Genomic DNA, 14,546 nt, shown 5'->3' with positions numbered 1-14,546 from the left:
TGAGATAAATGATGTAAGGGTGCTTTTCTGCCATATCAAAGCAGGTACTTACTAGTTATTAAGCTGATGGATTGATTCAAGGACCTGTATATATCTATATACAGGTATATATCTGTATATATATATATCTTCTCCCCTCCTCTCACCTCCTTTCTTTTCCCCATACCCTCTTCTCCTCTCTCTATAACCTCCTCTCCCTTTACCCTCTCTTTCCCTCCCTTTACCTTTTCCTCTCCTCCCCTTCTAGATTAGCTGTGCTATCTTGCCCAAAATGAAAGTACATTGGCTTTATTCTAATATCAATCATCACGGGAACTTTAATTTGCTCCATTTTTCTGACTTGGGCCAATTCCATCTACTTAACCCAGTTCAGAATCCAGGGCTCAGGAGATATACCAGCCTCGATCTTCCTAGTAGCAGGAAATACAGAAACAGGCTACCACACCTAGCTATGAAAGTATTTTTTTAAAAAAAACGACATCCTAGAAATCCATAGTGTTTGTTATGAGAAAGAAAAAATATTATTGAGATCACTCAACTTTATTATAAGGTATACAGGCATTAATTGTAGGTATTGTGGGGGAGGAATGCAATCAAAACAAAACAAGATTTGAATAACCCAGACAAGCAAGAAGCTTTCTTTATAGGATGTTTATCTCATAGACCTCAGTGGCTTCAGATGTTCATTCCCAAGGCATGTCTCTGTAGCATGACCAGCCAGGGATGGGAAGAACAGGAGTCCAATTCAGTCATTTGCAATGTATGTTTGGTTTTCTTTAACAACGTAGCGAGTTACCGGCACGTAACCATTTTCACAGATGCCATTTTCTAAAATAGTAGTAGCTTCACAATACACATATACATCATCTAGGAGAGAAATGAAGTAGAGATGGTACATTAAAACTTTTAGAAACATCTCTTAGCCAAAACCCAACTTACTATATGCTTTTTATAGATATCAGTTATACATTTATATAAATTGTATTTATTAAACACCTTATTGATCTCTGCCTACTTTCCATTTAGCTTTTCCCAAACTCAATTTCCCCCAAATAGCTTATATTCTTCAGGTCTCTCAAATCCCATCTATCACACACCTTTGAAACTTCATGTGCAAACTCTGTAATTGAGCCCCCACCTAGATGCTATTCTTTAGATTCAGTTCTCTTGTTACTCTTTTGCCACTCCTATTATTCCCCATCACCCAATCAATACTCATTGTCCTTCTTTGTTACTGGTCACATTTACAAATTCTAATCTTATCTTTTTGGGTAGCCCTCTGCTTGAGATTCCCTTTAGCTGTCTCTCTGTGACCCAGCCTTTATAAATCTTCTCTTACTTTGGCTGCATATGTCCCAGTAGAAGTTTCTTGCCCTGTCTCCTGGGCATATACACGCTTTATATGAGTATGCCTTATAAGCACAATTAGTGGATGAGGTGGTCCCAGGATATATTAGCATCTAGGAAAAAAAGAAATGAGAATGTATTAATATTGTTGTAACTAGGAAGGAAGAGGTGAGAAGAAGAATGAATGGATATGAAAATAAATCGGCTGAAAATTCATGGATGGAGGAAAGGGAATGAACAGACATGTCTAAAGGAATCATGTAAGTAGAGAAGTATACTGGTACATATCAGGTAGAATTTGACATATCTTCAGTGAAACCTCTTTTCCTCTCTATCAAGTTCAAAATTCCTAATAGAATCAGACTCCTGGGGTTTAGGGGAAAGAAAGGGAATAAACTGTTATATAGCTCATATTACATTCCAGGCATGAGATAGGCATTTTCCCAAATATTATCTCATTTGATCCTCACAATAACCCTGACAAATAGGTGCTATTATGGTCCCACACAGCTAGTAAATGTCTGATGTCAGATTTTAATTTGGGTCTTCCTGACTCTAAGCATAGTGCTATATCTGCTGAGTGACTTAGCTGCCTTTATGTCATCTATCTGCCTCTAGATGGGAGATTTGATGGGAATAGAGCTAAGTGAGAATTTATTTTTTTAAATTTAATATTATTTTATTTTCAGTTATAAATTTTCTCTGCCCCCCCAACTGCTCCTCCACCCATTAAGAAAGCAATAAATACAAACTCATTGCAAGTATGAAGTTATGCAAGTTTCTGCATTAGCGATGTCCAGGGGAAAAAAGCAAGAGAAAAAGAAAAAAAATGATTCAATCTATATTCTGAGTCTATAAGCTCTATATCTAGAAGTGAATAGTATTTCTTATCGAGTCCTTGGGAACTGTGTTGGATCATCTTATTGTTCAGAATTACTAAGTCTTTTATAGTTGGTTTAGATGAGAGTTTAAAGTCCATTTTGTCCAAATTTCTCATTTTATAAATAATTCATGTCCCTCCTTTTCACATCATCTACTTCTACTTTCATGGTGTGACAAAATGTGATGGCTGTCTTCTTAGCATACTTCCCTCCTCAGTGACATTAGGTTCACTCAATTTCTCTGGCATGGATTTCTGGACTCTTTATTCCTACTCTTTTGACTTCTGATATTTTCCTATTCCTTCTTTTTGCTCTCCCCACAAATCTTTATTCTTCCTTCTTGTTATCTTTTCCTTTTTTGCTCTTCCCTTCTCCTTTTCTTTCATTCTTCTGATATCCCCCTGCTTACAAATACACAAAGTATGTTTCATACTCACTGGCACACATTCTCTTGCTTCAGTTGAAACATTACATCTTAATTCCCATAGTTCATTTCTTTTAGCACTTGGTATTGGGCTTATTTTCAGGACAAGTGGCTTCCGGCTAATAATGGAGAGAGAGAGAAGCAGATCAGCTCTGATAGTCCTTATAACCTCTGATAACTTATGGCCTTGGAAAGTGGTTAAGGGATAGAAAGTAAGATGAATGGAGGAGGGAGAGGGTGAAAGGTTAAAAAATATACAGAGAGTTGTCAAGGGTATGAGAGTCTCTTTTTTTATTTAAGACTCCAGCATTCCTTAGACTTAGGCACTAGAAGGAAACTGAGGTCCAGAAAGTCATGAGATGATTATTCAGTTGCTGACCAGATAGCAAATACCTTGACCAATGAGTGATTCCCTTCTTTTCTCTTCAGCCCTTAACCTGGGTCCATAGTATCCTGGGAAAGATACAAAATAACCATGGTACCCTAGAATTTCAGCGCTACATGGAACACTAAATCACCTTCCCATGCTTTTATTTTGTACAAATGAGGCAATAGGAGGTCAAGACAGGTACATCTTTAGCCCTACATATTCCTTGAATATCCATTTTCCTGAAACAAAGCAGCTTGTATTTCCGAAGGGTGATTTTATTTTTCCCTGTGTTAGTTTAATGTTCTCGAGCAAGGGCCTAAAATTTTAATCTTTTGACAAAGTTTAAAAATTTCTGAAAGACATGGGAGCTCCCTGCAATGGAAAATTATACTTCACTTGGCCCCTAGTTAGAAATTGAGAGGAAAGTGTGCACTCACACTTGTTTCCTTTCATATTTACTCAGCTGGGCACTTCAAGTCACTGGCCTGGGGCATATGTCTATGTAGAAAGATTGAAAGTCCTTAGGTTCAACCTCCCAATCCTCCAGTCTCTACCTACCACTCTAAGCTGGACCTATAACTTCAGCTGCGATTTGATATGAAAATTCACAAAACCACTTACTTCACTTTGCACAATGATCTGTAACAGTCTTGGCAGCCCATTTTCTGAGTCTTAAGTCTACATGATTGGTAAAATTTACCAAAAAAAACACCCAAAGACCTGAAATGGTATTATTTAGTTTTCTTACATTTCTCCAAATATAACCTAAGAGTTCAAAATTCTTAGCTTCCAATCATGACAGTGGGATTCAACTGTAAAATGGAAATAATAATACCACTTACCTCTCAAGGCTGTTGTGAGAATTAAATGAGATAATTTAAAAAGGCTTGCTACAGCACCTGTCTCACAGTAGCACTTCATACATGTTTCCTTCCTTCTCAAGGAACTATATTTTCATGTTTTCTGTAACTTCTCTATGGCTATACTGGCCAAAAGGTAATTGCTGACTTAGGATCAAGATTCTCTTCAGTCCCATTCCATGCAGTTCTGAATCCCTGAGACACATTTTCACAACAAAAAGAGTAGTAGCTAATCCACTGTTGGAAGCTTTTGGGAGACCACAAACCCGAGTTGGTCTCCAGGTCATTATGTATGTAAAAGAAAACAAACCAGGGATTGCATGAGAGTGCCCGGTTTTAGAGTCCAGGTAAACTCAACCCAAATGCCAGTTTAGTGAACAAGAACAATTGATTTCTTTTTCCATAGCTCAAGATAAAGAATGGGTTAGGAGTGACTTGAAGAGATTCTAGGTAAGATGGAAGTTAAGGCACAGGATAAGAATAAGAAGTTTTTGAGAATAAAGAACAATTGAAACTTCAGATTTTATCCAGGGAAATCTGCTTCTATGTGGGGCTATTGAGGCCATCAGAGACCAGGCATAGAGTTTCTGGGATTTGGAAAAAGATTCACTCATCTGTGGGGAGAGTATATTCCCAGTAGGGAGATAGAGAATCTGGATATTGGAAGATGGATACCCAGAGAGTTAAATGAATCTGCACAGGTGAAGTCCCCAGGTTGGGAAACGGGTTTTTCCTGGCAGACAAGGAAAAAGTATCTATATAAGGGGTGCTTACTTTTCATCATCTTGCCCAATGACTAGTTGTAGGCAGAACCCCAGGAATAAGGCAGTAAGGCCGCATCTCACTGTTGCTTGGAGAAGAGACATTTTGTAGGGCAAAAAGGGTGACTTCTGCGCTAACCAGAGTGGTAGCTCAGGGCCCCTACTTATACTGATAAGGAGGAGGGTAGAGAAATGATTTAGAAGAATAAATAACCAACCAGCTTTGCGCTTTTATCCTGACTCCTCCTCTTCTGTTCTTGTTGCCGTCAGATTTGTTTTTCTAAGAAAAAAATAAGTCAACATACTCTACTGTTGGAAGGGTATTATCCTGAGTAAGGATTAGCATTGTCCTTCCTTATTTCTAAGTATCAGAGAGTCCTTAGGCTACAAGGGACCTTGAAAAACAGAACAACTACTCAGTTACTTCTTGTAACCTGGACTTTTTTCCTTTTGTCAATCATCAGAAGGTAGAAATGGAAGAGTAGAAAAATCATCAGACTGGGAGTTAGGAAATCTAGGTTTTCATTTACTCTGCCATTTACTAGTTGTGTGATCTTAAAACTCTCTGAGACTCATTTTCTTTACCTGTAAAATGAGGAACTTGGCTGATATGAATTCTAAGATTCCTTTCACTTATTATAGCCTGCAATTTTCTACCCAGGCAGAGACTTTTCTGCCTTCTTTAAGTCATCCATTCTTGAATTTCTCCCTAGGAAGCTCTCCAGATGCTGTATGTTAGGATAGTTTCTCTTTATTTGTTCCCATAATGGGCTGATCTTTAGGGAGCTGTGTTATGTTTAGGGAATGTGTTATGATAATAACACATTTTATTCCCTTCCTATCCTCCTCTTGAGCTATGAGGGGCTGTTTCCACTGAACAGTGCCCATTCTCTTTTCCATGCGTAGCAGCTGCTATGTTTTGGGCCTCTGTGTGGATACAATCTCTTCATTTCGTCCTGGAATTTCCAATTCTAGGCCGTGCCAAGCTTGGAAGATAACTTGAATCTTGACAGTTATCTCCATGAAACCACTCTTAACTCCTACAGATCATAATGACTTTTAATATCTCACTTCTGTTTACTTTACCCACCCTCAATTCTCCAGTCTCCCAAGAGGAGCCTTCTTTTCTCCTTTAGCAGATACTGGGATCTTAGAACATCAGCTCCAGATTAGTCATTCAAGTTCCAAGAAAGGGAGTTGTAATGACTGCGCTAGCACCCAGGACACCCCAGAATCAGCCAGAGACAGGATAAGCAAAAGTCCCCAGTCTTTATTCTTGGTCTTAGATGCAGGATTGAACAGGATGGAAGCAGAATCTCCACAACTGCCTTCACTCTCGACTACTGCCAAGAGTGTGTCCCTCGCTCATCTTACTCCATTCCCTAGTCCCTCCTACAGTCCTCCATACACCAATCATTGAGCCAGCACGGATAGTGGAAAAGACCATTTTCCAAACATATGCCCATAGAATATTGTCCAATCAGTAGTTAGTCTTAAGTGCCTGGCAGTCCTGACCTCAGTGCATTGATTCAATAGTTTTAGCCCTCTACAGGGAGCCGGTATCTTGCTCTTTGAACTGACTTTTGTACTTTGATGGATGTATGATCTCATTCATGTGTATATTCCCAAAAGTCAAAATTCACTCATATGTTCTTATTTTATGTAAATGTCTTCTGTGCCATAAATAATGTGTGCTTGTCTTGCCACAGTTTTTTTTTGTGTGTGAGTGCCAGTGGATCATGCTATTCATTTGATATTCCTCATTCTCACAACTTAAATGGATCATCTCCTTTACTGATCATATACTGTATCTTTTATGCCACTTATTGCACATGTCATTAGTAATAGATTATAGTATATTTATGTTCATGACACAGCTCTCCTGCCATTTCCATCATCTGTCATTGCTTGCTGACTTTGGTATTCCATGATTTATGGTCATGTGGCTTCACACAAAGACCATAATTGTTAGAAGTAGTATTTTGTTTCGGGGCGCCATATTGAAGCTATGGGAAGTATTATATATAGTTTATCAAATGAAATATATCTGCTATCTTCCTCCTATTCAGTTTCTGGATTAAGTAATTTTTCATCTGTAGTTTCTTCCCGAGATAAGTACACTTTTCAACTAAACTACTTATCCATCTGTCTTTTTATCATTGCCTATGCAACAGGTATGTTCATTTACTTATTTTTTTCCTCTCTCTATATGCATTACTGTGCCAAACTTTTTGGAGTGGAAATTCCTTGTGTTTTTTAATGCCTTTCTATTTTCTATGGGAGCTTCTTCCTTAGATTCTTCTTGTCACACTCGCCTTCCCATTTCATCTTCTAGAGCTTTTTATTTACTGCCTTGTTCCCTGGTCCAAATATGCCCACATTGGTCTTATCCTTAAACATTCTTCAGTGAACCCTAGAATTTTCCTTAAAATATCACCTTACATCTCTCCTTCTAAACACCTAAAAATCATCTTTATTCATTCTCCCAACTTCTTTACCTCTTATTCAATGCTTTAGCCTTGTAGTCTCATTTCCTATCCGCACCACTTGACTGAATCTTCTGTCTCTAATTTTATTACAAAATTACAAATTTAATTACAAAATCCCCCCAAATTTTCTTAGGTCTCATTCTTTTTGACCTATAGGCTACTTTTGATGTCCCTGACCATGTGCTTCTCATGAATATCCTTTCTTTTTCCTGCTTTCATTGTACACTTTATTCTGGTTCTACTCTTTCACTCTTAATCTCTTCCTCTCTTTCTTCACACTATAGTATTTTAGAGCTAGGCGACTGTGTGACACAGTGGAGTGCTGAGTATGGCGTTAGGAAGATTCAATTCCAATGTGGTTTTAAATACTTGCTTGCTAACTATTTAACTCTTCCTTTTGGTATCCTTTGTTAGCACATTGTCTGTTCTGGCTCTTAATCATGTGTATATCAGAGCATCTGCTTTCTTTTTCTTTCTATTTATGTCTTCTCCTGGTGATCTTGTTGGCTTACATTTGTAAAATTATCATCTACTCTCAAATCCATATGTTCAATTTTCATCTTTCTCTTAAACTACATCTAGAAGTTCCATAGGCACATCAAACTCCAGCTTTACAAAACAGAATATCATATCTTCTTCTGAAGACTTCCCTCTTTACTTTTCTTGTAAGCACTGATGCTTGGCCCTTCTCAATATTTCTTTTTACCTTCCAATATTCCCCTATCCAATTGATGTCTTGTTGATTTTATTTCCTCTTCCAGCTATTCCTTTTCTTCTGTAGTGCAGACCCTCACCATTGTTGCCTAGATTAGTGAGACAATGCCTAATTAGTCCTCCTGTTTCAGATCTCTCCTTTCCTTCTTATATTCTATTTGCTAAAATAATATTTCTAATGCACAAATTCATTCACACCATTCTCTCTGTATTAGAATATTTAATGGTTTCTTCTTGTCTCTAAAGTACAAACAAGATGGAATTTCTTTAAAATTCGAATTTTTTTAACCTTATTTTAAGTTCTTCATTTTGAAACATACTGTTATACCCAAACTAACCTTCTTGCTTTTCCTAGTAAATGAAATTCCATCTTCCATCTCTATGTTTTTGTTTAGGCCATCCTTCTTCCTTTGAGAGCTCTTTCTCCTTAGCTTCATCTCTAACAATACTTAACTTTTTTCATTAAGTCAGCTAGTCAATGCTTAGAGGTACATAAGGAAACCAAAGACAGTCTCTGACTTTGAGGAACTCATAAGCTAAAAGAGGAGACAATAAAGAAATAAATATTTACAAAAACGATATATATGGGATAAATAGGAAATAATGAAGAAAGAGGAGGTACTAGAATTAAAGAAGAATTATGAAAGACCTCCTGAGGAAAATGACATGTTAATTGATGATACATCAAGGCTGAGCTCATGTGCCACCAGATTCTACAAGAAACTTTTCCTGATCTCGATTGATGTTAGGTCTTTCTTCCTCATATTATCATGCTTTATTTATCTAGTCAGATGTTTTATCTCCTAGAATTATGTAAGTTTGTTGAGAACAGGGACTCTTTTTCATTAAGAATCACCAGCTCCGAATTGGGCTTGAAACTAAAAAAAAACTAGAAAAAGAACAAATTAAAAGTCCCTATTCAAATGCCAAACTTGAAATTCTAAAAATAAAAGGAGAGATTAATAGAATTAAAAAAACTATTGAATAAATAAATAAAACTAAAAGTTAGTTTTATGAAATAAAAACCCCAACAAAATAGAATAACCTTTAGTTAATTTGATTAGAAAAAGGAAAGAGGAAAATCAAACTTAGTCTCAAAAATGAAAAGGGAGAACTTTCCACCAATGAAGAGGAAATTAGAGCAATAATTAGGAGTTACTTTGCCCAACTTTATGCCAATAAATTTGATAACCTAAGGGAAATAGAGGAATATCTACAAAAATATATATTACCTAGATTAACAGAAGAGGAAATAAATTACTTAAATAGTCCCTTTTTAGAAAAAGAAATAGAATAAGTTATTAATCAACTTCCTAAGAAACAATGCCCAGGACCATATGGATTTACATGTGAATTCCACCAGACATTTAAAAAACAATGAACTCAAATACCATGTAAACTATTTGAAAAAATAGGGAACGAAGGACTTCTACCAAATTCCTTTTATGACACAGATATGGTGCTGATACCTAAATCAGGTAGGACAAAAACAGAGAAAGAAAATTATAGACCAATCTTGCTAATGAATATTGATGCAAAAATCTTAAATAAAATATTAGCAAAGAGATTACAGAAAATTATCCCCAGGATAATATACCATGACCAAGTAAGATTATAGCAGGAATGCAGGGCTAGTTCAAAATTATGAAAACCATTAGCATAATTGATTATATTAATAATCAAATTAACAAAAGAACATATCATTATCTCAATAGATGCAGAAAAAGCATTTGATAAAATCCAACATTCATTCCTATTAAAAACACTAGCAAATATAGGAATAAATGAATTTTTCCTTAAAATAGTCAGTAGCATCTATTTAAACAATTAGCATGTGTCATATGTAATGGGGATAAACTAGAACCATTCCCAATAAGATCAGGGGTGAAACAAGGTTGCCCACTATCACCATTACTATTCAATATTGTATTAGAAATGCTAGCTTTGGCAATAAGAGTCAAGAAAGAAATTAAAGGAATTAGAGTAGATAATGAGGAAACCAAATTATCACTCTTTGAAGATGATATTATAATATACTTAGAGAACCCTAGAGAATCAACAAAAAAACTATTAGAAATAATCCACAATTTTAGCAAAATTGCAGGATACAAAATAAATCCACATAAATCATCAGCATTTTTATACATCACTAACAAAATCCAACAGCAAGAGATATAAAGAGAAATTCCATTTAAAATAACTGTCAATAGTATAAAACATTTGGAAATCTGTCTGCCAAGAAAAAGTCAGGAATTATATAAGCAAAACTACAAAAACACTTTTCACACAAATAAAGTCAGATCTAAACAATTAGAAAAATATCAAGTGCTCTTGGATAGGTTGAGCAAATATAATAAAGATGACAATACTACCTAAACTAATTTATTTATTTAGTGCTATACCAATCAGACTCCCAAGAAACTATTTTACTGACCCAGAAAAAAATAACAACAAAATTCATCTGGAAGAACAAAAGTCAAGAATTTCAAGAGAATTGATGAAAAAAAAAAAGCAAATGAAGGTGGCCTCGCTGTACCTGATCTAAAACTATATTAACACAGTGGTCACCAAAACCGTTTAGTACTGGCTAAGAAACAGAGTAGTTGATCAGTGGAATAGATTAGGATTACAGGAGAAAATCGTCAATGACTACAGTAATCTAGTGTTTGACAAACCCAAAGACCTCAGCTTTTGGGATAAGAACTCACTATTTGACAAAAACTGTTAGGAAAATTGGAAACTAGTATGATAGAAAGTAGGCATTGATCCATACCTAACATCATATATCAAAGGTTTATGATCTAGACATAAAGAATGATATTGTAAACAAATTAGAAGAACATAGGATAGTTTGCCTCTCAGATCTGTGGAAGAGGAAGGAATTTGTGACCATAGAAGAACTAGAGATCATTATTGATCACAAAATAGATAATTTTGATTATATTAAGTTAAAAATTTTTTTGTACATACAAAATTAATGCAGACAAGGTTAGAAGGAAAGCAATAAATTGGGAAAACATTTTTATATTCAAAGGTTCTGATAAAGGCCTGCAAAATATATAGAGAATTGACTGAATTTATCAGAAATAAAGCCATTCTCCAATTGATAAATAGTCAAAGGATATGAAAGGACAATTTTCAAATGAAGAAATTGAAACTATTTGTGGTCATATGAAAAGATGCTCCAAATCACTATTGATCAGAGAAATGCAAATTAAGACAACTTTGAGATACCACTACTTACTTGTCAGATTGGCTAAGATTGACCTGTTCCAAAGGCTCCTCAAGGGCTTTTTCATGTTAGGGGAACTAGTCATGTCTAAACACGTCCTGATTACATATCAAGATATTGAACATGAATTCATGTAGTTTTCCCCTTAAAGATGGCACTTGCATACAGTACGAGAGATGACTAGAGCTTTCAGAAGTTTACCCAATAAGATTCTACACTAGTAGTTTAATACTATTTTCTTATCTCATTGAGATGTCATAAAGTCTCCATAATTAAACTTATGTCTGATCTAAATCAAGAATTCTTAACCTGGGATGAGAAGTCTGTGAACTTTTTTTGGGTGGGGCAATGATTGTACTTTAATGAAATTGGTTGTCTTTGTAAACATATGGATTTTTTTAAAAAATGCACTTAAAGTCATTATTCTGAAACTGGCTTCACAGGTTTCATTAGACTACTAAAGGAGCCGTAAAATAAACAAACAAAAAAAGCTTAGAAATTCTAATCTAGATGAGTGCCCAGTTTGTTGTAATTAGCTAGCATTTCCCTGTGGAACACACACACATACACACACACACACACACACACACACACACACACAGAGGATATGTTACATTGACTAGTTGAAAGAGGTGACTATTTGTTATAGTAAGACAGTAAATATTGTTTAGTAAAGTTTGCACCTAAATGTAGGATGCCAAGTAGAACCTAAATCTCCTTGATAAGTCTCAGTTTCATACGTAGAGGTGTTACTCCTATTACTAATTCCTACTGAATACTAAGAGATCTAAAAGTTTAAAATAATAGAGAAAACACATTTATTCTAATACTTACAAGATTTACATTGATGTCCCATACAATAGAATTTGATGTGCTAACAGACTGTGAGGTATACGAGGCATGTGAACATCTCTCAACAGAGCATGCTGTAGAAGCCTTTTTTGATTCAGGATATTGTGTAAAGTGGCTTGACCATGGTAAGGAGTGGTGGAAGAAGGCAATGATGGCAGTAAGTTTAACCAGTAGCCCAGCACCCAGGTCCCTTTAATGAACCTCTTTCCCTTGTACATCAATTCTGATTCCCAACAATTGTCATTTTCCTTTTTTGGGGGGGTCATCTTTGTCAATCTGACAAAGGAAGAAATTTAAAATTTTTAAAATTTGTATTTCTCTAATTATTAGCAATTTGGACCATTTTTATATGATTGCTTATAGTATGGATTTTTCCTTGTAGAATTTACTACCTGTTACATCCTTTGATCACTTATCTATTATAGAAGCATACTTATTCTTATATATTTGAAGAAGTTCCTCATAAATCTTGGATATCAAATTTCTACACTCAGAGAAATTTGTTGCAAGGAATTTTCCCCATTTGAATGCTTTCCTTATAATTTTAATGGTATATTTTGTTGTTCAACAATTTTCAAATTTATGTAATCAAAACTGTTTTATTTTTGGTGATCCTCTTTAATCTTTTTTTGCTTGTGAACTCTTTGTTCAGTACCTATAAAAGACATTTCCTCTTTGCTTCTCTGAGTTGATTGTGATTTGACTTTTTGTATCTAAATAATATGTAATTTTGTGACTTATTGGTCAAAATATAATTTCTTCCAGACTCCTTTCAATTTGCAAAGATTTTTGTTGAATAGTGAATCCTTATTCCAGTAGTTGGGTGTTTAGTAAATACTGTGCTACGGTGTTTGTTTACTTTTGTATGTTGTGTATCTGGATTATTCTAATGATTGACTTAATATTTTTTAAAACAGTACCAACCAGTTTTCATGATTATTGACATATAGACTATTTTAAAATATAGAACTACTAAGACTTCTTCCTTCTCAGTTATTTTTATTAATTCCCTTAAGATTCTTGATGGACTTTCTTTCTTTCAGATGGACTTTGTTAGTATTGTTTTTCTAGTTCTAAAAACTATTCTGTGGACAGTCTAATGAGTTTGGCATTCAGCAAATGCATTAACTTAGCTATTAATATTGTGTTGGCACAGCCTAATAATAAACAATTTTTATCTATCCACTTATTTTTGTTTTTCTTTATTTTCATATGGAATGCATTACAGTTGCATTCATAAGGTTCCTATGTATACTAATGAAGGTAGTACCACATATAAGTATACTTTCAAGGATTTTATTCTTTCTGTAATTATTTTGAGTGAAATTTCTTTTTCTATTTTTTCATGCTAAGTTTTTGTTTTACTTTAATTCCATTTTTATAATTTTATTTTCATTTTGTAACAACAGAATAAAAAAAGAATTTTCATATATGCAGTAAAAAAGAAAAAAATGATTATATTTGAATCCATAAATGTATATTATATAATTAGCATTTTTATAAGGCATATGAGTTCATTATTACTTTCAAACCTGTTCTGCATATCTATATTTCCATCTGTTCTATCTTGTGTCTTTTCTTTTAAATGATGCAGCAACTTTTTTTTTTCTTTGTGGGTGGCAATAATATTGCTAGTCTTCCTTTCCTTTCATAATGTCCTCATTTTTTTACATAAAAAAATGACATCCACTTGCTGATATGATCAATGTGGATATAATTTTTTTCGTTTATGTTTTATGGGGTTTTTTTTAATATAGTGCTTTAAGGTTTGCAAAATACTTTACACATTTATTTCATTTTTAGCCTTATAAGAATTCTGGGTGGAAAGTGTTATATCATCCCTATTATACAGATGAGGAAATTGTGATACAGATGTATTAAGTGACTTGCCCAGAGTCATCAACTAAATTGAGTTGGTTAGATTTGAACATAGGTCTTCCTGAGTCTAGAAATAGCCATCTCCACTTTATATTGCCTCTTTTTCAGTTTGCTCAACTCTCTGAAATATCTAAGTAACTGTCAATATTTTTTGTAAAGATTTTGCTAGAATCCAAAGTTCAAAAAGTTCCAAGATGAATTTAACAACTCCACTAAAAGTAGTTCCTCTTAAACTTCAGGCAACTCTGATTCCTTTTTCTTCCCTATATCTAAACAATTGCTCATTTCTATTCTTTCTTTGAAATGTCTCCTCTATATGTTTGTTCCTTACTATTCCTAATGATTTTACCCAGTTATTGGCCAGATTACCTTTATTACTGGATATTTAATAAGCTATCGATTCTTCCTTGAGTATTACAGCCAGAAATGACTTCTCCTTCTCCTGAATTCCTATAGTATTTTGTCTATATCTCACATATAGTCTTCAGAGTATTAAGCCTTTTTACTATAGGTATTTGTGTATAGTTCTCATTTCCCTTACAACTGTCAGATATTTGTGGGCCCTAGAAAATTGTTTTCTACTTAGTATGTCCTCAATAAATGTTTGTAGAATAAATTAATCAGTCATTCCTTGGATTGATGACTAAATCATTTTACAGTCTCAAAGGACAGTTATTTCAGATTAACTGGGCTCATATGACTTAATTTGACTTTAGTCTCAAGCCAACTTCAGTTGCT

General features: G+C 34.6%; 1 protein-coding gene across 1 annotated transcript; it reads right to left on the bottom strand.

Moving 5' to 3' along the window:
• Positions 1 to 496: 496 nt before the first annotated feature.
• On the bottom strand, positions 497 to 4,797 carry LOC105750724 (prolactin-inducible protein homolog). The gene is made up of 4 exons (XM_012551099.2): positions 4,657 to 4,797; positions 2,666 to 2,771; positions 1,340 to 1,460; positions 497 to 867 (listed from the first exon to the last, which is right to left on the bottom strand). The coding sequence occupies exons 1-4, from the start codon at positions 4,746 to 4,748 to the stop codon at positions 746 to 748; spliced, it is 441 nt and encodes a 146-aa protein (XP_012406553.1). The 5' UTR covers positions 4,749 to 4,797; the 3' UTR covers positions 497 to 745.
• Between the last annotated feature and the right edge of the window lie 9,749 nt (positions 4,798 to 14,546).

This window comes from Sarcophilus harrisii, chromosome 5 (assembly GCF_902635505.1).
Source record: "Sarcophilus harrisii chromosome 5, mSarHar1.11, whole genome shotgun sequence".
NCBI lineage: Eukaryota > Metazoa > Chordata > Mammalia > Dasyuromorphia > Dasyuridae > Sarcophilus > Sarcophilus harrisii.
This window is presented reverse-complemented; position numbering and strand designations above follow the sequence as displayed.

What these genes read in the sequence shown, in the direction of transcription:
- LOC105750724 (XM_012551099.2), bottom strand. Translation starts at nt 4,748, where the DNA reads ATGTCTCTTCTCCAAGCAACAGTGAGATGCGGCCTTACTGCCTTATTC. An exon ending in ATTGGGCAAGATGATGAAAA is followed by an intron (nt 2,772 to 4,656) that starts GTAAGCACCCCT and finishes CTCCATTATTAG; the next exon opens with CCGGAAGCCACTTGTCCTGA. An exon ending in AAGCAAGAGAATGTGTGCCA is followed by an intron (nt 1,461 to 2,665) that starts GTGAGTATGAAA and finishes TTTTTTTCCTAG; the next exon opens with ATGCTAATATATCCTGGGAC.